This window comes from Giraffa tippelskirchi, chromosome 5, assembly GCF_054371585.1.
Source record: "Giraffa tippelskirchi isolate mGirTip1 chromosome 5, T2T-mGirTip1v1.2.pri, whole genome shotgun sequence".
Lineage (NCBI taxonomy): Eukaryota > Metazoa > Chordata > Mammalia > Artiodactyla > Giraffidae > Giraffa > Giraffa tippelskirchi.
The window spans coordinates 7558551-7583913 of record NC_137279.1 but is presented as its reverse complement, the minus strand read 5'-3'; the positions used below and the strand labels follow the sequence as shown (position 1 = coordinate 7583913).

Sequence of the window (25363 nt, the reverse complement as noted above, 5' to 3'; positions counted from 1 at the left end):
ACACACTATTTCCTCTCAGTTGAGAAAGCCTGGAACCAATGATATCCCGATAGCAAAAAGCATATCTAGTGCTCAGATAGTGGTTTCTGATACCTTTCCCTAATAGCAGGAACAAGGACTTCTTGGAGAAATGGCTGATTCAGAACTGGGGCCAGAAATATACAAGATGATCTGAGCTGGGGCATCTCACAGTGCCAGAGAGTAAGGAGGCTCTAGAAAGAGAGGGTGAAAGAAAGAGAGAAAACAGAGAAGCAAATAATGCACCCACCATGTAGGAGGTATGTCAAAAGGACACAGGAATGAAATGAAAGAGTTCCCAATTGCCAAAGCTAAAACAATTTGAACACCAAAATAAATATAGTAGTATATACCCAAAGTATAAGATATCTGTGAGTCTATACTGATATTAAATGCTTACATAAATAAATGGGAAGAGACTAATCTCCTGTGCAGAACTTCAAGTAATTTTGATAGATACTCTGCCTTCAAGAGGGTGGAGCATAACTCCTTAAGTGTCAGCGCAGGATGAGTTCCTCCCAAATGGTACAGTATACAAAGAGAAAAAAGAAAAACTTCACAGTGGAGAAATCTAACAATCAAAAGTTAGCATAAACTGTGATAACGCATGTGGATAGTATGCACCTTTGATAAGATGTACTGAAAATGGCACTTCATCTCTCTGGTCTTCCTTCCCAAAACCCATAGCCTCAGTCTATTCATGAGAAAAACATTAGACAAAAGCTCAAAATTGAGGGACGTTCTACAAAATACCTCACCAGTAACTACTTGAAACTGTCAAGGTCATCCAAACTAAGGCAAGTCAGAGAGCTGTCAGTCAAGAGGAGCCTAAGCAGACATGACAGCTAAATGTAGTGTGATGTCCTAAAACAGAAAAACGCCATTAAGTGGAAACTAAGGCAATCTGATTAAATGATGAACTCTAGTTAATCAGAATGTGTCAATATAGGTTCATTAATTGTAACACATAAAAAATGGTAACAATAGGAAAAACAGGGTACAGGATATACAGGGACTCATTATGCTTTTTCTGTAAATCTGATTTTTTTTTGGTTGTGGATTTAATTTTTGTTTTTTTCTTTAACTTTTTTTTTATATTGCAGTATAGTTGATTTACAGTGTTGTTTTAAGGTGTACAGCTGATTTAGTTATACACATACATATAACCGTTCTTTTTCAAATTCTTTTCCCATATAGTTTATTACAGAATATTGAGTAGTTTCCTGGGCTATACAGTAAGCCTTGCTGATGATTTTATATATATAGTGGTGTGTATATATTAATCCCAAACTACTAATTTATCCTCCCCTCATAAAACTGTTCTAAAATAAGGTTTAGTTAAAATATTAGCAAGCTTTAGTTAGTTGTTAGGCACTAATATTAGCTTAATAATAATGTTGTTTTCCTATTAACAATTATAACTATGTCAGGAATGGAATTTTTATCAATTAAATGAACCATAAATCGAATATGTCATGGGGCTTCATAAATCAAATTTCATTGTTAGACAAGAAATTTTTTCATTTCAGGTACTAGGTTTCTAAAATGTATTTATATATTTTTCTTGTCTTGGTAAATAATGCACATTAAATAGAGCCTTTCTGGGTTAATTCTATTCAATTGAAATAAATAATTACAAAAAAACCCCAAAAAACAAAGAACCCCCACCCCCAAGGAAAAAAAAAAACCCACCAAAAAATCCTCCCACCCACACTTCTCAAGATCTCAAACTCAGTCAGAAAGAGAAACTCATCAATATCTGTTATGCCCTGGACTCTGTTTTAGGCACTGGGAATTCAATTGTGAATAAAACAGATAAATAGTTCCTGTCTTCAGAGGACTCACATTCTAGCAAGATGATGGGCTGGCTCTTGGCTCCTGCGACTTACAGCTTTGCACCAGTCCCCAAACTCATTTTAGTCTGTGTCTTTTTCCTAAATTCCAGCCCTTCATTTCCAATTCATGGACGTTTTCCACAAAACATCATTTGGAAGTCAACACAGCTGAAACCAACCCTTGTAAACCCAGCTTCTTTGCTGGATTCTGTTATCACTGGCCCTACTCCTTACTTACCTGCTCCCCAAATCACACCCTTCAATTCCATCCTCTCTCATGCAGTGCCCTCACTAGCCCTTTCAATTACTCATCAAGTTCCAGAAACTTTCCCTTAACAGTGTCTTACCAATCTCATTTTTTTTTTTTTTTTTTTGACCACACCTTGTGCCTTGTAGAATCTTAGTTTCCCAATCAGGATTGAAACCAGACCCTTGGTGGTTTGGTTTCACACAGTCCTAACCACTGGACCACCAGGAAATTCCTTCACCAATCTCATTTTTAAAAGACTTTCTCTACCCATCTCAGCTAAACTGCTGGTACCCCTTCATATCTAGTCACTTAATATTTGTAAAACGTCTGTATTTTAAGAATAGCTTCCTAATTGATCCCCTATTAGCCTACCCTTCTTAAACTCACTCATCTACTCTAAATCTTAAGTCCATAAGTCTCTGGATGGGATTCAAGGTGTTGTTTTTCTTTTTTTTTAAACAATCTGTCTGTCATCTTGTCCCTCATAATGTTTTCTGCTGAGTTATCTGTTCCAGCTGGGTTTCCACCTCTCTTCACGCTGTATTCCTCCAACGTTCTTACTGCTTCAGCTCTGTCTCTGGGTTTGATGCCTAGGTTTTAGGCTTTCCACCCATCACCTCATCTCATCTCTTGGGTCACAGTCAAACCTGCTTCTCTGGTCAAGTTGGAGAGACAAGCAATTTGCATCGCTCTAATACCCTTAAAACCTGCTTCTAAAAATAACTTCTTGAGGTAATGCTGCAGGCAGTGTTCCTGTGACTTACCTCATCCTTTGGTTTTGGCTCCTACACAATCAGGGGTCAGACGTTGTCCTTCCTCACATCGTACAAAAGTTTTATTTTTTTGATAATGGTGATATCAGACTTCTCTCAGTTGCTAGCTTGGAATCTGTGATCTTACCTATTAGTGTAAGGTAGGTGCTGTGGGAACAAAAGGAAACTAAAATGTGTAACATCCCAACACACAGATGTTTATTTCTTGCTCGTATAACATGGGAAGATGGTGGTAAGACGATCTCGAAGCAATGATTCAGGAACCAAGGCTCCTTTGATCCTGCCCTCACCATCCCTTTGAGCACCCGCCGTCAGCTAATGAATGGGGGAAGAGGCAGTGAAGCAGCCATTTGACCTAGAAATGACATGTTTCACGTCCTCTCACATCCAGGTGGCTAGAACTCAGTCACGTAGCCACAAACATTTGCAAGAGAGCAGAAAAGGTCGTCATGTGTGTCTAGGAAGAGGAGAACAAAGATTTTATTAAATAGCTTCCATTCTCCCTAAGGAAGACAACCTCAAGTCACATTCAGCTCCTGCAATCCTTTCAAAGGCTTATCTCTGGTGATGCACTCTCCTTACCTGATGGTTTGACTTTGATGATTCAGTGACCTCAGGATTTAAAGACAAGTCATCCACCCCTGACCTCCACCACATATACAATGTGGAGCAGGAAGTGGATAACTGCAATTAGAATTCTCATTTGAAAATGAGAAGAAGTTGATTCATTGCAGTGAAACCCCCTCCTTCCTTCCTAGCAGAGGAGTTTTGATTTGCCCTGCATTTCTTCTCTTAGAGAAACTGCCTTATCCACTATTCTCAACGGTTCCCTGCTCTGACTGCCGGGAAGGTTTTCCTTTTCCCTTCTGTGCTATGATTTCATTGCAAGTAGGTGAGAGTTATTTCCTTCTTGTGAGCTATACAACTTTCACGGTTTGCTCCCTGAGCACACAGGTTTACCTCGCATTCCTCTAAAATAAGAGGCAACACATTCAAAATCATCTTTGTGACACAGTTGAGTCCCTTTGCTTTTTTTGCACAGTCTTCATAGGCCTTTCAAACTCAAAACCCATTTTAGTATAATCTTAATATTTGGGGTTCAGAAGCAGTGAACTTGTTTCAAATGCTTAAAGCACTTAATCTCTGGGCCCTTTCCAATCCCCTCAATCTCTGCTGAAAGACCATTTATTTCTTGCCTTCTTGTCATACCTTTTAGCAAAAAAACATCTGAAGCACATCGTTACTCTGACCCTTTGTATCCATTTCCCCTAAGTTACAGGTTCAGTAGTTACATGGACCCCCTTCCAGGTAAAAATGTTTTGCCCTGGCATAGCATGGGTTACTGTTTGTCAGCCTGTTGTATCTATTTCCCTTCTTCTGACTGCTTGGCTGCTAAACCAATGTACCATATCGTAGATTTTCATTCTCCTAGAACCCCACTGGAAGATCCCAACATTTTAGCTTCAATTGTTTGCAGTAACAAATGAGTCCAAAATGTGTAATGGCTCAAATACAACAGAAGTTTTTATTCTCGTTTATGCTAATGTCGGGGGAGAGTGTCATTTCCGCAGTTCTGTCTCGCTGCAGCAAAAATTTGAAGCCACGGATGAATCGGTGCCACAGCTCAGTCCCGTCAGGAAAAACAAAGGATAGTACACACTCGAGGAGCGAGGGCGGCTGACCCAAAAGACACGGTAAGAGAGGTCCCAATCCTTCCAGGCTTCCTCCTTTTATACATTTGCCTCCTCCCTCCTGAGCCTGCTCTAAGTAAATTGGGCTGGCCAGGAGGGCTGCTTGTTTTACCTGAGGTCCTCACTCCAGTCCTCGGACCTTTCTTTGTTCCTTTTTCGCGGCTTTTCCCTTCTTTGTCTTTTAGCCACCGCCATTTTGGACTCCTTTTTCCTATTCTAACTGCCTAACGCTAACATTCCAAGCCATGTGTATCTGGTCGTCTCTTTTCTGTGCGGTGAGTCAGTGACCCAGGATCTCCCCAACTCGTGGTTCTGCCATCTTTCGGTTTCATTTTCCTCTGGCTGCAGCCAGTGGAAAGGGAAAGATGGCATGGACAGCACCTTATTTCTTAAAAAGCCTCCTTGAAATCAGTGTACATCACCTTCTGCTCACATCCCATTGGTTGAACTCAAGTCACACAGCTATACTTAATTTTAAGGAAGACCAAGAAATGGAAGTAGGTCATATGGCCAAGAAGAGACAAACATGAATTTTGGTAGAGTGGGCATATTAAAAGTATTATTTGGAAGGTGTTCCTTTAGATATATTTCTTTGTATCAACTGAGAATGTGCTGTCAGTTTTTCCCTTTTCCTAATTGAGTTTATCAGATCCTCCTAATATGTGTTCTTATTTATTTGGCATTTATTGATACTTACGTGTAGAAGCCTTTAGTGTATTATACTATTATATTTCATTATAAAGTACTATTCAAACAAAATATTTCATATATTTAACTGAGACCTTTTATTTCTGAATTGGAAATGACTTTATCTTCAAATGGGAAATGTCATGGAATATTTTGATAATCTTAGGAAAGAAAAAAAATTGACTTAAATATTACTTTGCATATTGAAGATAAAGGATTTAGTCAATTTGCAATTAAAACTTAATCATAAGTATGAACACGGTATGATGAATAAACTATATTAATTCCTCTGTTACAATAAAAAGTGACGATTGATTTGCCAGTTATAATGCAGATGTGTCTATTTTCTGGTGGAATTTCGCTTTTAGATTAATTTTAATTCTATGAAGGACAGGTCATGACCCCGATGACATTTTTCAGAGTAAACTCATAAGCAAGACTGTTATTTTTCCTTCTTCAACTTTAATGTCTTAACAATGGAAGCCCAGGATGTTAAGAGGGCGGAGGACACAGCAGCAAGTACTGGGAAAAGATAGAAATTCTGTAAACTTAGTTGGAGATTAAATTATGAGCCCATTTATTTTAAGCAGAAGTGTTTCATGTTTTTCTTGTGTCTAAGCAGTGGTGACTAATAACAAGGAAAAAACTTAACCAGATTAAATGGACATTGATATTCTACTGTTTAAAAAATTAATTTAAAAAAGGCTTCTTGTTTATTTATGGAACTAAAGATCCAAAGACAATCAGAGATCAGAGAAGGTAGAAACTTAAATTTCTATCAATTTTAGAGCACCAAAAGTTTAGATTCTTTTGAATATGGAAAATAGTACTTGTTAAGTCTGTTCTTATAGACCTTTGTTGCTGGAAATGAAATGGACAAGGGAATGAAATATGAAAAATATCTAAATTAAGGTCTTTGGGAAACATGTAATAACAACCTAATAAAAAAGAATTAAAAATCAACAAACTATTCCTGCCGAATGGAAAGTTATTTTGTTACACAGAATGACAATACTGATAGGAATTATGACAAGTTTGCAACAAATCAAAGAGCAAGCTAGATAACAGTGTATATGTGTGCCTATTCCAGCTAAACATATTATGATCATTTTAAAGCTACTTAGTTTCATTCCTGATTTGAACACTTTAAAGGAGATTATTTTAAAATGTTTAAATTTGTTTGTATTCTATTTTCTTTGCATGTCAGATTTGACTTAGAATTAAAAGAAAATAATATAACCCAAACATCTTGATAGCAATATTTTATGCACATTTAAATAAGATTCCTTTTAAACTCAAGATCTTAATAACATCTATATATATCCACTTGATATCTGCTTATGAAAGCGACATTATTTTATTTTGTGTAATAGTCTTATTTGTCAGTGATAAGAATTCAGGCTGATTTTTGGGTATCAACATCAGAGAAGTCACATGTTTACCTATTCCAAATGAGTACTAAAATGTAAAGAGATTTGTTACAGAAAAGTGAGGAAAAGTAACTTGTAACCCACACAAAAATTTATTCTCTGGAAAATTAAACTGACATTAAAATCTCCTTGGATTAATAATTTTAACAGATTTTACACTGTTTACACAGAGGTCAGCAATTTCTTTAAGTAATACAATAATACAAAAGGAAAAAGGCACCGAGACAATCGGTGAGTAGATAGTAGAAAAGTCAATATGAGAATAAAATGCAACATACAGCACATTTTCAGTTACATGAAAATGGTTAGATATATGCTCATCCTATAAAATGGGTTGCTTCACACACGCATCTGTTTATATTTTTGATCAAAAATGCAAATTAATATGTGACGACAATACAGCACTGTTGATAACCATACAGACACTATATTAATAAGATCCATTAATGGTGTAGAGACACTAGAAAATACGTTGGAGACAATTTAAGACCAAGGGAAATGTTAGTCAGCAGTGCATTTCTTCAGGTTGTTTAATAAAGTTTTGCTCACAGAGCATTTAAACTTCATCACACAGTTATATGCATTATTAGAAAAATAAGTAAGAAAGCTCTGTAGAAACTATACTATTAAGCTTCTTGCCTCAACAAAAGAAGAAAGAAAGAGGAATGATGATGGAAAGAAGCAAAATAAGGGAATATTGAATACAAGACTCCACTAATTAAGTTTTCCATAAAAATTACATTATGTTGACAATAAAATATAATATAAGAGTGTTGAGCTGTGATGACCATCATGAGTTTTAGAAAAAGAACAGATGCCAACATTTATCAAGACCCTTAAACTCATATAATTACTGTTTTTCATCAAGGCTAACTGAACTGAAAAGTATATTGATACATTTTCTTATTTCAACATTCTAGCCAAAGTTTGGCTATCTCCTCTATGACAGCTTTAAAGATTCTCAAAATTGTTGCCACTATATTATCTTCACCACAAAAACAAAGGCCATCTCAATAGAATTATGTAGAAACATTGTAAATTAACTTTGTAATGCAAGCCACTACCAGAAATTTTCTTTGTAAATTTAAAGTAATATTTATAATTTCAAAATACTGTCAGAAATGTCACCATTATTTCCTAGCTGTGTTTCAAATAATTGTTTAAATATACTTCAATACTAAGAGAGCCAATTTATATGTAAAAGCTACCTTGGTCTCCCCTCACAAAACAAATGTGACATTATTATAGAAAGTTATAAATACTCTCAATACTTATGCAAAAAGACTGCCCCAACAAGACCAGCACCCTGTCTGCCCAAAGCCTTCTTATGACTATCTACTTCAGTCTTCCTTTTTTTTTTTTTAATAAAAGTGTCCAGTTAAGTCAACATTTAACAATTTAAAACCAGGACTTGAAAAAAGGCTTTCTCACCAAATTTAAGTTCAAGCTAGAGCGGGAAGAAAGACCAAAAGGTGAGAATTTAGGACATAATGACCCCAAATCTCATTTCCAAGAAGTTGGCTTCTACTCCACTACAACTGAAATCACACTTGGTATTAATTTGAGTATTAATGGTGTCATACCAGGGCGCTAAGACATTGATCCTTTACATTTAGGGGTCTTTTCTTCTATAGGTGCTTCTTATTACTTTTATCAACAATAACAGAGGCTACGAATAGGAATCACTGGTAAGGACTGACCTTGAGGGTATAAATGGTTTGGTTGTTACTGAAAATAATACCATCTGGAGGAGGTGAGCACATTCAGAGACTGACAAATGAAGTGTTGGTAAGAGGTTCACAGCCTTCAGCCAGATGTAAAAGGCAAGAGAGACAATAAATCTCAGAGATAAGGGGAAATTCCTATTTTCTCATTAAACATAATAGCCATATTTAATATTAACTGCTGAGATTTATGGAAATGAGCATTCTAGCAATATCTGAATATATAAACAAATTTCAGATAATTATTTTTTCAGTGTATAATAGGGTCTTATATTTCCTCTGTTGGCTATTCATTTTAAACACAATAAGTGTCAGGTGAGAGATCACATGGTCAAGGATGAAACAGAAAGGTGTTAGGTTTTTCTTTTTAAAACTGTCTTGAACATTTAAAAGACAAACTCAAATATCAAATAGTCATCAGAATAACAACAACAACAAAAAAGGGTGAAGGGCCGTGAAATAAAAGGACAATCTGAGAAGCAGACTGTCAAAATGACATTGAAATAATGTCAAACATTTTGCAAAACTACTGCTATATCAGTGACTTTGTTCTCATAATTAATTATTTATAAATTTTTATGTATTAAGGGGTTGAAATTCTACAATAAAATTATGCCAAACTTTTGTTACATTAATAATCAAATTTTTTTCTCTGCTCCCAAGCCATGCAACATGATATGAGGGAATCATACTATTCAAGATAAGTGTACAGCAATAGCAACCATCACAGTGATACAGCAAACTCGATGACTAAAAGAGGGTCATACTTTGCTTTCTCTCTAGTCTCTGAGAAATCCTATCCAGTCCTCTCGACTGTCCAGTTCATGTGATTTAGTGCAAAAGGTCAGGGTATCACTTTTTGTTAGGAATTATGCGGCTGTGATAACTCTGGAATCTATTGTGAATGTACATGAATGTGTTGTTTTTAGTCGCTAAGTCGTGTCTGGCTCTTTTGCAACCCCATGGGCTGTAGCCCTCCAGGCTCCTCTATCTGTGGGATTTCCCAGACAAAAATACTGGAGTGGGTAGTCATTTCCTTCTCCAGAGGATCTTCCTGACCCAGGGATCAAACCCTCGCCTTGAATCCAGGCAGATTCTTTACCACTGAGTCACCAGGGAAGCTCCACACATGAATAGGAGTGGGGAGAAAAGTCCTGGAGGAAGGAAGAAGGAACATTTTAAGCAAGATACATACTTGACTAAATAGGGAGAGAATAAAGCAAGATTCTTATATTCATTTTTGATAATGGATTAAAAAATCAAGTTTGTCAAACTCTTTCACGTTAAGGTTGTGTCAGCCAGATTTTAAGTTATAACCAGACCAAACACTGATACAGCAGCATTCACAAAACAGCCTAATTCCATACCACATTATTTCAAATATTCAACGAACCTAATTTTTCAGTGGATTAATCACAGATCTTTGTCAGGAAAATACTTTCAAAATGTAAAATACATTCATTCAACATATTAGAGCAGAGAAGGAGGTATGACAACATTTTAAATGAGGGAAAATAGAAACTCGGATGAACATAATATAATATGGCATTTATTTTTAGAGAAAAAGGACTCGAGGCTGATGTGTTAACTTGCTATTTGAAATAAAAAACTCTAAGAAAGAGCTAAGCAATCAAGGAAATAGAGATCAGAGTAGAAGTGACAGAAACACTGCTGTTCCTGAGTGAAGAATCCAGGAATGAGGTTCATCTGATGAGTATAATGACAATGAAGACATTCAGGGTGATGATAAAAGGCAAGAAAGCTTACTACACACAAGAAGGAAAAATGCCACCGCCTATGACTACCCCTCTACATGCACTTAAAGGTCAGTCTTATTTCATTTAGAATACTGAAAGGTGTACTAGGTAAATATCTTCTCAGACTCTCTCTTTGTCTTAACCCTGTCATTGTAAAGATAGTTTGCAAGGAAATATTGGAACAATAATCCCAAACAAATTTTCAGGAATAGTAAAACTAACATAATAGAATTTATTTATTATACCACGAAAACACTTTGGAAAAGTTATGTTGAATGTGAATGCAAAGAAAATCATAATTAAATATTACTTTTAAGTTTCTCATTAAATATCTTTCTTTTTAAGGAAGCACAAGCAAAAAACAGATCAACAGCACTAATCCTAGCTTAATCTTGTTCTTCTTTATCACTATCACACTTTAAGATCTAATCTATGGGTATTGAAACACTATTGCCAATAATTCTATATAATGAACTCTATATTCCATACCAATGCAACTAAACAGAGAATTTCCTGGGAAGCTTAATAAAATTTAGATTCTTGGGTTCTACTCCAGACCAAATGAAACAGACTCTCTGGAGGCGGGGCTTTGGAATAGAAATTAAGCTCTCAAAATAATTATTAAACACATCAGTTTGGGAACCACTGTTTTAAATTTTGCCCTTGGAGAGTATGTTCTGTGATGGGAGTGTAATCTGTATTTGATCTCTAAGACTCAACTCAGGCATTCTTTTCTCCAGGAAGATTTTTCTGAGCTCCATGTTGTATTCCTTTGCTAAACTTATTCTGTGGCTGTTTTTCCACTTTATCATGCAAACTCTATGAGGGCAAAGACTTTGTCTACCCAATTTATTATCTCTCCATTTGTAGCACTTAGAAAAACACATGGTACATAGTAGGTACTCTTATATATATGAAAGAATAAATCCATGCACAAGATTCATAAATAAATATTGAGATATAAAACAGTATTACTGACTTCTTCTGTATAGGTAATTTAGTTTAATTCAATATTTATAGTGTGCCTACTATGAGCAAGGGACATATAAAGATAACAAGACAGGACACTAAGTACTGCTGAGAGGAGAGATGCATATAATAAAATTAGCTGTCATCCAGTTAAACCTTAACAAAGGGTAGAGAAGCAACATAAATTGAAGTGAGAGTGCACAGGAAGACAAGAGTCTTTCCTCTCATCACTATTGTGGGCAAGATATATAATCATGGAGATAGGCTATCCACTTTGTAGGGCATAAAAGTGAGCATGTACAACAAAAATGTTTTGGATTCCCAACAGTGGACAAGGAGCAGAACAAATTGATTCATACATTTTCAGAATATAAGTAAGTATAGGCTAAACTGGCAGAGTAAATTAATCCCTAAGTCTTTGAAAATATAAGCCATCTACACAGTAGGACACAAAAGTACCATTTGTGTCCTGAGAAGAGAAAAAACCCTATGATCTTTTCTTCTGTCTTTTAATTCTTTTTCCCCAGCTCTGTTTGTTTTGGTCTTTTTTTTTTTTTCTAGTTTTGCCATCCAATTAAAGTGTGTGGGGGGTATTATTGATGAATATAATGTTGTTCAGTTTTTTCTTGCAATTAGTAAAGAGGGATACAATTGTAATATGTATGATATAGGTTTTAGAGTAATTTATATGTGGGCTCTAATCCCAGTTCTATTACTTACTAAGTCTGCTTAACTTCTAACCTGCAGTTTCATCATCTATAAAATGTTTATAATATTACTTACCTCACATTACTATTGTAATATGAGAATCAAAATAACAAACTATTGTGCTACATCTTAGTAAACTATAGCAGTTACCATCATCATTATTATACATTTTGGTGAATACAGATGATGTTTTAAAGTTAATCTAAAAAAAGTACTCTGTTTAACTTTGTGCTCAATACTGAGTTTTGTTGGTGATGATGACGACACAATGGACACTTCCAGTGTGGGCCATGGGTGAACTGGCGACAGTGAAAGGAAAAACAAAAAGGGGAAAACTTTTGAATAATAGCTCTCAATGAGAAAAATCTCTATGAGTGGACTATCTAGTCTATGTAGGCAGACAGCAGTTTCAGAAAGTGGATTTGTGTCATTGCTAATAACAGCTGGATAGAGACCTTGAGAAATTTGTTGGTGACTACTGTTCTACTTTCATTTAAATTTATACTTCAGCCTCTCTCTCAGTCCACCTGAGAAACTATGATGTCATTTGATCTCCATCTTCATCTTAAAGAACACCCTCAATTGCATGGACTCTTGTGCTATATAGTTTTTGTAAGCATTACATTTCTGATTCACTTGACAAGTAAAGTGAAGATGATGAAGGAATCAAGAAAATGATTTAACATATAGCCCTGGGCTTCTCAACTAGATTAGATGAAAGAGTCCACCAGGCCCTAAACTTAAACATGTTTCTGTAAGTAAGGGTAGATTAGATATTTTCTCATTGGTTTTTCTTTTTTTAAAATTGTGATTCAACTTATTATTTTTGTCGCTAAGTTCAACAATATCAAGAACTCACTGAATGCATGGTAAGAAAATATGCGAAGAGATTTCACACAAAATGTGAACAGTACAGAAGACACAAAGATTACAGAAGAAAACTTCTTAAAGGTAAGAGGATATACGAAACAAATTCTCTACTGATTTAAGATACACTTTGCTTCCTGGGCAGTAATAAACGACTACATTTTGCAGCTCATTTGGGAGACAAATAAAACCTGTAATTCCAAGCTCAGGAGCTCCGATGAATGCCAGTCAATTGCAGTATCTGGACTATCTCATTTTATTACAAAACTTAGGGGATTTGAAGAGAACAATAAGAAAGTGGGTTGTCTTCCTCAAGTTTCTCAGACACCAGCTGCTGCCCACCACTGGGCCCCTATTTGCTTTAATTGCTAAGATATAAGATTTTTCCTTTAAGCTTTCATGCAAATTTAAGCACACAAAAGAGCAGTAGTACAGTCTCGTACATTAGATTCAGCAGAGTGAGCGGGTCTCTCGAGCCCTATTTAATCTTTTTCTAAAAGAATAGACAAATTTGGGGTAGTAATTACTCTAAGTTGTGTCAATCCAAAGAATAAAAAGATATATATTTTGCTGTGTGTGGAAGAGAATGGCAGCAAATAGCACCCAAAACCAAATATAATTTCTAGTAAATATACAGAGGAGAAAAATAATCCATAAACTTTGTAACTGCTTTTCTATTTAGTTATCGGAAAAGTCCAGGGCACCTTCATCTTTACAAATACACACATATATGTATATATACACACATATATACATATATATATTGTGTGCAGGTGTGTACTGTGTATAAATACACATACACATACTTCATAATCTTTGAGGACTTGGCAGCTGGGGTGGAGGTAGGGTCCTTCTTAAAATTTTTAAAAATCGTTGATTAAATTTTAGGCCATTCTGGATTTGATCCTTAGACTAGCTAAACCCCTAAGGATATATCCAAGCACACACACACAATTCTGGGCACAGTCTGAACAGACAGATTTAACAAATAACATCTAGTTAGTTCTTTGCTTGCTGAAGGAGAAAGCACCAAGCTGGTCTCATAATGTGTTTGACTAGGCTTTGTTACAGCTACACATGAGACTGATAACTCTTTTAATTATTAGGCCAATCCCGGTTGTTAGCAGTGCACTTACTTGTATCAAAGCCAGAAAAGTTACTCGCAGCATCAAATGCCTAAATCCAATTTCTCAGTAAAACCTGTAGCCCCCCTTCTAATCTCTTTCCGTATCTGTTGCTAAAAATACTTTCATGAGATATTTTGCCATTTGATTCATGTTTTAACTTTATAACCTAACTGAGTCACAAAACCCTGGAAAATGCTCATTAATGTAATAATAAGAGAATGGGTTCTTCCCATTAATGCATCTCTGTAACATACATTCTTAAACCCCATGTCACCTGATACAGCATTTGTATTGTATCATATAACTCATGTATACGAATGCAGAGAGCTGCCATTTTTTTTAAACTAAAAAATATTAGGAGTTCACTGTCTTTTTGGATTTCTTTTAAGGCCTTTCAGTACAGCCAAGCTGAAGTAATAATATCTATGCATTTTTTTATTATGGTAATAACAAGTTCTAGCTTACAATAATACATAGTACTTAGTTGGGACTAGGAACAATGATATACTGCTTTTGAATAACTGGCAAATAGTCTGTTTTGTCTAATTTAACTAGGAATTAGAAAGAGAAAAAAGAAAATATTTTTCATATATACAAAACATATTCTATTTAATAAAGTATATGCATAAAATTATATATTGGGTAAGAGGCAAAATTAAAAAGAAAACAGCTTATAATATTCCTGATAATTAGAGTTCCTAAATATAAAAACAACAAATGCCTTGCCATTTTAAAAAATTAGCACATTATACAACTTTTACATACTTCAGAGGAAATAAAGATCTTGTGACACTGTTCTGAGGACTCTAATCTTTACATTTATAAAAATTGAAGGCCTAATTTTGCAAATACAACTTTCAAGCTGTATGAGCAAATTTAACTTACATGGAAGGCACAGGATGACATCACGTTGAAGAACGTATCTGTAAATTTCATAAAATCTAGTCACAAGTTACTAGAAACATTTTGAGGAATCTCAGAACTGTTTATGCTGTTCTGATTCAAACTTAGAACTGAAAAGTCTTTATATCACAAATATAAATTGAAGTAAGAGTGAAGAAGAGAGAACTGTTTCTTATTTGAATGCTACCTGCTTTATGCAGTGTTGGTTACTAAACACTCAGAGCAGATGGTTAAAATTTCCTTTAACTTGAATTGTTTTCAATTTTCAACAGCTTAGTCACTATATATATTTTTAGTTTGTAAAAAAAATGTACTTTCACATCACTACAAGTTTAAACAGTCAATCATTGAAAGAGATTTTTAAGTAAAGTCCTGCTCTATTAGCTTCCTACATTGGAATACAAGAATACAGGAAGTGCTTTCAACAGAAAGTTACATGGTTCTACAGTACAACCTGTCTAGAAGACTTGCAAAGGACCAGTACAGTGACTTGGTCTCTTTGGATCAGGCAAAATCAGAGGCAATTGAAGAAATGAACTTTTCTTAAAATAATACATAAAAAAATTCCCTTATGAAAATGAATACTTGCTTGCACTTAGATTTAGTGCTATTGAGAAGAACTGAGGCACAACAAAAAGGAAAATAATCTGAAATAAAACAATTTACAACGTGACTGAAAGCCTTCACCATTAGACTAGATGGAGGATGACTTTCTCATACTCAAGAACATTACACACACCAGGGACGAGCCAGTTTCGTGGATACTCTGTAGGGCGACCCTAACAGAGTGCTGCAACTGAAAATTCTGATTTTCAAAATCATTTATAATCTTGACTTTTCATGAAATTCCTGGCTCTTTGCTACAGTAAAATTAACTTCAAACCAAAAGGATGCTCTGAAAGCTCTGGAGGACTGTTGGTTTAACAAAGATGATGCCAGTTTCTCATTTTCTCGAACAAGCTCTGCTAGAGACCCATCTTTTCTTCGTTTATGTCAGTATTAGACATTCGTTCCACAGAATTTAAAGCTTTGGGGGAGAATGTTAAAGGTGATTCTTCAAAGAATAGCTCTTCTAACGGTGACTAGGTAAAAACAGTAATGTTGCACTCAGAAATGCTGCTGCCTTGAACTGTAATTGCTCATTCCTCCTGGTCATCACGACTCTAGCAATGCATGCCATCTACAGACTTGCTGTCCTTTTGACTCTTTCATTTCAGTCCAGTGGTTGAGTTCCTCTTCTCCAGAGCTGTTCAGACCTAAAGAAACCCAGCCTATCATCTCTTTCCTTTTCATGCTGCGTTTGTTATATACTGACAGTATGAGTGTCACGTCAGAGAGCTGAAATAGGGCCACTTGAAAAACAAACGTTTCCTTGTATACCGGATTTGGCTGCCCTCTGCGGATGGATGTCTTGCATTTGGACATCTCTTGGCCCATGGAATTCAGTAGGGTTAATTTAACATATGTATCTACAGAAGAAAAAAAAAACATACCACAAATATCATTTGAAACACACTCAAAATGTCTTTCTTGTCTTAACACTTGATGAGGTTAAGTATTCATACTTTATAAGGATATGGTGTATACCATGTTTAGTAGAAATCTAATAATTCCATTTTGATGTAGATGATCATAAAATGTGACAAGTACAGAGAATGCTAAGTAGGCATAAAATCTTTGGGGGGTAATAACATCTTAACCTCACTACTTCTAGAATTTAAAGGTATACCTCATAATCCTTCCCTCACCCTGACCCCCCACCCCCGACCTCCCACTACCCACCCTGCCCATTCCCACCCCCATTCAGCTTCACTAAGCAGGACATCACAGCATTAATAAACACTTAGCAAGCTCAGTTAGCCACAACACTGTAAAGCATTCCACTGTGTTTTCAGAGTGTAAGAATAAACAAACAAATAGAAATGAAGGCAAATGGTAAGGAGGAAAAGAGAAAGACAAAGAGTGCAAAGATGACATTGAAACAGCTTAGGATGAAATGTCAAAAAAATCTCTGCATGGATGTGGTTTTTAAATACATTTTAAAAACATTTTGGGGCCAAAATGAAGCCAAATGCACTAGAGGCTCAACTTTTAGCAAATCAAGTAAAACTTTCTCCTCGGTTTCATGCAAGAGTACATTTAATGTGCTTTTTGGGTGGTTAAAAATAAATACTACAGGATTCCTTTTTGGCACAATTTAATGTGAAATTTTAAGTATGGTATCTTAGCTATTTTCATGAATTATAAAAAAAAAAGTTGATGTGATGTTTAGTGTACCAAGTGAAACATAACAGCTCATTGCCTGATTACTTAGGAGATAAACCCTCATTTCAAACAACTGTATTTTCAATTTCTTCAGAACTCATGCAAATGATCTTCAGCATGTAGATCCAACATGTGTACTTCATATCAAAATTTCAATTAATTTTATGAAAATTTCAATATTTCTTTATGAAATATGTTTCTACATGAATCAATATAATGAATAAAAATTAAAACCTTTAATTTAAAAAGTTTTTCTAATTTTATAGATACTCTGAATACCATCATCCATAATCAGAGATAAATTCTAAGTTAGTTTTATTCAAAGTACCACAGATAATAAATGTGCATTTTTTGGAAATCAACATGGTGGACAGCTTCACTGCTGGCAAGTTTTAGGGTATTTTGTTTTTGCATGAAAAGACAACATCCAATTAGCCTCTACAGGAACTCACCTCGGATTATATAAACCTGTCCACCTATCAAGTGTTTTAGACAACAGAACAGTCCATCTGACAACAGGGGGTGGAAAGCAGTAAAAGAAATAATGACCAGATGTCAATTGTTGGGTGAAAGAGGGTCAAAGGTTAGAATTAAAGAGGAAACGCTGTTCACTGGAGTGGAAGAACACAAAACTTTAGCATCTTAATTCAGGTAGAGGGTTGAACAAAGGGTATGTTGGGTAAATTTCATGGAATGAGAATTTTTATGGTCATTGTGTAATCTTAAACAAAAATTACACTGTTTTAAAGTGGGACATCTTTATAATGATATCCTTGTGGTCTAAAGCACATTGAACATAGAATCATGCAAATTATCAGACTATAAAAGACTGAATAAAAGTCATTAAAAGATTATTATAATTATTATTTTGCTACATTTTTAAGTTTATCCATGCAATATTTAACATTTCCAACACTTTTATTACTCCCAATGTAATATAAAATTAAGTTATGAAAAATAGAACTACTAAAATTTTTGTTTCTGAATGTTACCGTTGCTCTTTTGAGATAAAAACTGGATTAGTCAGTCTATAAGCTATAAGTTCAAAGCTTAGAACCCAGATATATATGAAGGGTCACAATCTTTTATAATATATACAGTAGACAAACTGATAAAACTGTCTTATATTTTACCTTATAAATACTTTATTTCATATAATAAACACTAATGTTAACTTGTATTTACCTACTAGCTACCTCCCAGCCAATACCAGTAACTGTCCTAATACTGAAGCTCTAAATCTAAAATAATGGAAACTGCTATAACCTATTCTTTAACCTGAAAGATCTATTCTGTGTTGTGGATGCAAATCTCTCTTAACTTGTTTATTATCCACTCCTGCCTCCACTCCCTATCCTTTATTTTAGTTCTGATGAATGTTTCTCTCCTTCTATCAGAGTGGCTTCAGCAAGGACAGAAAGACAAACCTATCATTTCATTCTGCTCCTTTCTAGCTGCTCCTGCTGCTAAGTCGCTTCAGTCGTGTCTGACTCTGTGCGACCCCATAGACGGCAGCCCACCAGGCTCTGCCATCCCTGGGATTCTCCAGGCAAGAGTACTGGAGTGGGTAGACATTTCCTTCTCCAATGCATGAAGGTGAAAAGTGAAACTGAAGTCGCTCAGTCGTGTCCGACTCTTTGCGACCCCATGGACTGCAGCCTACCAGGCTCCTTTGTCCATGGGATTTTCCAGGCAAGAGTACTGGAGTGGGGTGCCATTGGCATTTCAAGTTAAAGATTTGTCAAAAAATTAAACTATTAGCTAAAGTAGGCAAGGCAAACTGATGGCTTCTTACTAAATGTAATCCCAAATAATGTTTTATCTGTTACAGTGTTTCAAAAACACTCAAAGTTTAGCAAATCAAGTAAAACTTTCTCCTGGTTTCAAGCAAGAATACAGAGCTCCCTTGCATTTGTCACAGGTCTTTCCATGATTTTATCTTTCATTTAGAAATTCTGCTCATTTAAGTTACTTCCCAGGCCATTTGAGTTTGCTTCCCTAGTGTGGATTAATGAAGATAACCAAGTCACACTTGCAGAGCTGTTTAGTAATTGCTTCTTTCCTCCCCCTGAATTTTTCCTTTTGAAAGGAAAAAGGGGACAATAATAATTGCATCCTTTTTATGTGTCTTTATCTGATTTGAGTATCACAATTACCCTGTGAGATATAACCTTAATTTTATACATAAGGAAACAGACTTAGGGGAGTTAGGTCATTTGTCCAAGGGTAGAAATATAAACCTAATTTTGGCCTCTGACTTTTTAATGCAGGGACAGATACACTGTGTGAGGTATGTAAGAAGCAGGGTTTCCAGTACTACTGAGGGCACATTAAATATATTTTTATGACTTTTCACTTTGATTGAAAAAATAATTGTTAGAATACTTAGAAGTAAAGTTAACTCAAGGATGGAAAAAGTTTCCCCTCCTCCAACAATCATTTGCTATCTGGAGTGAAATACTGCTTTAAGCAAGTTTGTGAGAAATCATGAAACAAATTTAAGGTTGCCATTACTATTCAAGATTTCCTTTAAAATTTTGAGTTAAGGCCATCAACAGATTTAATTTTATAGAAATATAAAGAAGCTACTACTTTCCCAGTTCATTTCTACAGATAACAATCAACAGTTTTGGAGGTATACTGTATGACAATTTCTCTGTGCTTGACCCACTCCCCACCTCCTGAACTAGGAGAGAGATGAGAGAAGAGAGAGGCTGATGGACAGGGTAGAGGCATGTATACCATCTAGCTTTCCTTTCCTAGCATCCAGCATAAACATCAAACTATTCCTTATTCGTTTTGTCCTGGTAAAAGCAAAGCATATTTCATTTAAGATAAGACTCTGCTGGCAGTACTGATTTATAATTTTAAAGGAGGAAAAATGTAAAGAAACTTTTTTTTTCTTAAAGTTGTTAACGCAGACAATAAGGAAAAATACAGAAGGATACACATTAGTTCATAGTACTGCATGCAGACAGAAAACACATTCATCTTCAGTTAACAAAAGCTTTATATATTCCTCATCGTATTTGTGGAATATTATTACCTTAAAAAAAGACTCATAACTTTTTCTGGTATTAGAAGATAATGGCTATGATAGGGCTGATTTATTCTGAAGATGCTGAAAAATGTAAAGTCTTGTCACCTTACAATTAATATTTTGATTTTCAAATCTTTCTACTTCCCAAATGACTGGAAATAGAAAACATGAAATAGATTAGCTGATGATTACAGCATTATTGATTGGTTAAGACTAAATGATAGGATTGAAGCCCTAACGCTTAGAATCCCATAAGTACAGAAAACATTAGAATTAAGAAAAGTTTTCACTCACTGGGTGGCCTGTTTGCTGCCAAGTTTTTGAAGTGGCTGCCTTTTATCACTTCTGCGGATAGCCTTCCAGTTGTGGCATTATAGAGCAGACCAATGAGAATTTCTGGGACTGAGCCATGTTCAAGAGACTGACAGGAAGACGTGCTTTCACTGCAGGACATTTCCGACACACTCATTTGGGAGTCACAGCCCTGCAATCAAAAACGAGATCTTTATAGTATTTTGTAAAAAAAGATATATTAATAGATATGTTGGTAATGCCCTGTCTGTTGGAATGAGGCAGGTAAATCATGATAAGACAAGAGTTGCAAGCAAAATTCCCAAAATACTAGACTAGAATGTTTTTAGCATATTTTGGTTTCTGGATCTCTTTTCATCATATGACATTCAAAGGAATACAGGAGATGAGGTTTCATAAATTCTTCCATGTTTGTATACAAATGAGAAGAGAGAAATTTCTTAAACTCATAGCTGTTAATGAACTCTTTCCTGAATGCAAAAACTTGTTTAAAGATTTACTGACCTTAAAAGACTGACACAGATTTAGACTCAATTACATTAAATGTAAATGTCTTAACTGTGCCTTTAAAGACACAGATTGGCAGACTTTGATTAAATAAGCACAAAATCTGCTATTTATAAAGTGATATGGAAAACACTGACATATAGAAAGTCGAAAAAAAAACGGTGGGAAAATATTTGCCATGCAAATAATAACCAAAAGAAATTTGGTGTCGCTACATCAGTACCAGCCAAGGTTAGCTTTAAGGCAATAATCATTTCTAGAGATAAAGAAGTACTGACTAATGATAAAGCTTCAAATTTAGCAGGAAGATAAAGTAATTCCAAATTTGCACGCATGGACTCAAAAGCAAAGACTTAGAAAGCAAAAACCGCCAGAACTAGAAAGGAAACAGGCAAGTCTACAACCAGTGGGATACTTCAGCATACTTCTTTCAGTAACTGACCAAATAAGAAGGCAAATAAATACAGTAATAGTGTAGAAGATTTGAATATCATGATAAGTAAAACTGACCTAATGGTAATATGCAGAACATCATATGCTACAACTACAGAACATACAATTTCTCAAGCACATAGTGGATATTTTTTCCTTTTTTCACAATAGATTTTTTATAAAAATATGTATTAATAAACAAATTTCAAATGATGGAAATAATTCAGAATTTAAAAAATATCAGCTAGTAATGCAAACTATCTTCTAGTGAAGAAAGAACTCCTATAAATTTGGAAATTAAGGATATAATTATAAATAACCCATGAGTACTTAAACAATAATGAAAATAAGTTACTTGAAAAGATTAACAAAAATAGATAAATGTTAGACAGTCCAATTAAGAAAATAAGAGACAAGGCACAAATTAAAAAATATCAGTAATGAAACGAGACACTACTATATATTCTATAGACTATGAAAAGATTTTTTAAAAATGAGTAAGAACAGCTTTCTTTCAACAAATTTGAAATTCAGATGTAATAGACATAGTCCTAGAATAGTACAACTAATCAAAATAGGCACAAAAAGAAATATAATATCTGAACAGTCTTACTGAAGAAACTGAATTAGTAATTAAACAAATTTCCAAAACAAACAGAAAATAAAACAAAAAACTTTAGTTGGATGGCTTCAACAGTGATTTCTAATTAATCATACCAGTCTTATGCAGGGCTTCCCTGGTAGCTCAGGTGGTAAAGAATCTGCCTGCAACGCAGGAGACCCTGGTTCAATTCCTGGGTTGGAAAGAGCCGCTGCAGAAGGGATAGGCTACCCACTCCAGTATTCTTGGGCTTCCCTTGTGGCCCAGCTGGTAAAGAAGTCTTATGCAGACTCTTTCAGGTAGAAGGAAAAGAGGAAACACTCCCCTATTTCCCATAAGAAGGCGGCAAAACTTCGGGACTTCCCTGGCGGTCCTGTGGTTAAGATCCACTGAAGAGGGCACGGGTTCCATCTGTGGCTGGAGAACTAAGACCGCACGTAGCACGTGCTGTGGCCGAGCATGAACAGCCAGACCTTACCATCGGAACCTGACAAGGGCATTGTTAAACATGTATAGAATTTTCTCCTTCATAAACTTAGATTCAACACTAAATACACGTTGAGCAAACCAAACTGAGCAACAGATAACATCATACTTAGTAAAGATTTTTAACGTTTCCCCTTTGAAATTGGGGATGTGACAATGATGCCAATGATTACCACCCGTAGTCAGTGCTGCGCGGGAGATCCCAGCTAGAGAAGGCCCTAGCCTTACGAAAGGCAATAAAATGAAACAAAAGGTGCAGTGACTTGGACTGTCCTATGTGCATTCCATACAGTTATGCAACCATGAAGTCGAAAAAGTTTGCAGATGTATCATAGTTGCAAAGGTAAAATTTCAGAATCCATATATTCTGAAATTAACTTGCTATATAGCAGCAACAAATTCAAAAATAAAACTTATTCTGAAATAGCATTTATTAGAGGATAAAATATAAAATATCTAGGAATAAATGTACAAATGATATGCAAGGACTCTACACAGAAAACCATGACTATTATTGAGAGAGATTTAAAAGTGCTGCATATACTGTTAATAAATTATAAGGTTCAATTTTGCAATATTCTTTCCAAATTGATTAAATGTAATCATAATTAAGACCTTAAGAGGCTTTTTGTGTGGAACTTGACAAACTAATTCTAAAATGTATGCAGTATATAGGTACAATGGAATGGCATTTAGGCTTTAAGAAGGAAATCTTGCCATCTGTGACAACATGGATGATCCTGGAGGCCATTATGCTAAGTGAAATAAGTCAGTCACAGACAAATACTGTGTGGTTTCATGTATGTGAGATATCTAAGATAGTCACAGAAGCAGAGAGTAGAATGGGGGCTACTAGGGGCTGGCAGAGGGGTAAATGGAGAGTTGTTGTTCAGTGGGTATGAAGTTTCAGTTATGCACAATGAGGGAGTTCTAGAGATTTGCTGTACAATAATCAATCTACAGTTAACAATACTGTATTGTACACTTAAAACTTTGTTAAAGGCTAGATATCACATTAAATGTTCTTACCACAATAAATACCAGACCACCTGACCTGCCTCTTGAGAAACCTGTATGCAGGTCAGAAAGCAAGAGTTAGAACTGGACATGGAACAACAGACTGGTTCCAAATAGGAAAAGGAGTACATCAAGGCTGTATATTGTCACCCTGCTTATTTAACTTATATGCAGAGTACATCATGAGAAACGCTGGGCTGGAGGAAGCACAAGCTGGAATCAAGATTGCCGGGAGAAATATCAATAACCTCAGATATGCAGTTGACACCACCCTTATGGAAGAAAGTGAAGAAGAACTAAAGGGCCTCTTGATGAAAGTGAAAGAGGAGAGTGAAAAAGTTGGCTTAAAGCTCAATGTTCAGAAAACTAAGATCATGGCATTTGGTTCCATCACTTAATGGCAAATAGATGGGGAAACAGTGGAAACAGTAGCGGACTTTATTTTTGGGGGCTCCAAAATCACTGTAGATGGTGATTGCAGCCTTGAAATTAAAAGACACTTACTCTTTGGAAGGAAAGTTATGACCAACCTAGACAGCATATTAAAAAGCAGAGACATCACTTTGTCAACAAAGGTTCGTCTAGTCAAGGCTATGGTTTTTCCAGTGGTCATGTGTGGATGTGAGAGTTGGACTATAAAGAAAGCTGAGTGCCGAAGAATTGATGCTTTTGAACTGTGGTGTTGGAGAAGACTCTTGAGAGTCCCTTGGACTGCAAGGAGATCCAACCAGTCCATCCTAAAGGAAATCAGTCCTGGGTGTTCATTGGAAGGACTGATGTTGAAGCTGAAACTCCAATACTTTGGCCACCTTATGTGAAGAGCCGACTCATTTGAAAAGCCCCTGATGCTGGGAAGGATTGGGGGCAGGAGGAGAAGGGGAAGACAAAGGATGAGATGGTTGGATGGCACCACCGACTCAATGGACATGGGTTTGGGTGGACTCTGGGAGTTGGCGACAGACAGGGAGACCTGGCGTGCTGTGGTTCACGGGGTCGCAAAGAGTCGGACACGACTGAGCGACTGAACTGACTGACTGACCACAATAAATACAATATAAGATAGGGTGCTCCGCTCTACTGAATATCCAAATTTATAATTAATTTACATTATTTAAGACAATGTGATAAAATAATGCATAAGAGAATAGAAAGCCCACTAATTAATCTATGCATAATAGATGCAATTTACAGCAAAGGTAGAACTATAAAGCAGTGGGGAAAGGATAGTCTTTTTAATAAATAGTGATAGAACAACAAGATATTGACACAGAAATAAATGAAAATTAACCCTACCTCACAATATACCAAAAAACCCCAATTGTAGATCTAAATATAAAAGGTAAAATGATAAACCTATACATTAAAATAAGGGACTATATTTACCATCTCAGGGTAGGGGAATACTTCCTTAAAGAGGACAGAAAAGCATTAATCATAAAGTTAAAGTTTAGTGAATCTAGCAACATTAACATTAAGAATTTCTGAGCTTCAACCAAGACTTTTAGGATGGCAAAAAGGCAAAATCATCAGGTAGGAGAAGAGGTCTGAAATACATATAGTTCACAATTAGCTCAAATTCCAAATATATTACCTCAAATACCTATAGCTCTTTAAGAAAAATACAACAACACAAAAACACTTGATAGATACTTGAACCAGCATTTTCATAAAACAATGGCCAATAAAAATCTGAAATGATGTTCAACTTCATTAATAATCAAGGAAAAGGAAATTAAAACCATGAGGTAACACTACATAACAAACAGGTGGGCTAAAACAATACTGTGGTGAGGCACAGAGCAATGGGAGGTCTCATTTTCCAATGGTTATAATGTAAAGCAATGTTTTCTTAAAATGTTAAAAATGCATAAACCATAATATCTGTCAATTCCATATACTTATCGCCATCAGGAATATGTGTAATGCTTACCAAGATACATATGAAAGAATGTCTTTAGCAGCAT

The 25363-nt window shown here is 35.5% G+C and overlaps 1 protein-coding gene and 2 long non-coding RNA genes across 5 annotated transcripts in view; 1 reads left to right on the top strand and 2 right to left on the bottom strand.

Annotated features, from left to right (window-relative positions):
• Nucleotides 1-2544: 2544 nt before the first annotated feature.
• LOC145506042 (uncharacterized) lies at nt 2545-4789 on the bottom strand. Its single transcript, XR_014053470.1, has 2 exons — nt 4680-4789; nt 2545-3023 (listed from the first exon to the last, which is right to left on the bottom strand). It is a non-coding gene; the product is annotated as an uncharacterized LOC145506042 (long non-coding RNA).
• The window catches only part of LOC145506039 (uncharacterized), a 77871-nt gene continuing 57051 nt past the window's right edge, over nt 4544-25363 (top strand). The window contains exons 1-2 of the long non-coding RNA XR_014053467.1: nt 4544-4570; nt 12680-12793. This is a non-coding gene — a long non-coding RNA (uncharacterized LOC145506039). The remainder of the gene's footprint in view (nt 4571-12679; nt 12794-25363) is intronic.
• The window catches only part of SYT14 (synaptotagmin 14), a 189487-nt gene continuing 178377 nt past the window's right edge, over nt 14254-25363 (bottom strand). For 2 of the 3 annotated variants that reach the window (XM_081489637.1, XM_081489638.1), the window contains 2 exons: nt 20339-20528; nt 14254-16208 (listed from right to left, as the gene is read on the bottom strand). In XM_081489637.1, coding sequence (XP_081345763.1) covers nt 15895-16208; nt 20339-20528 — 504 coding nt within the window. In that variant the 3' untranslated portion in view covers nt 14254-15894. Of the gene's footprint in view, nt 16209-17456; nt 17514-20338; nt 20529-25363 lie in introns of all 3 variants that reach the window. The other variant, XM_081489636.1, reaches the window with a different exon arrangement.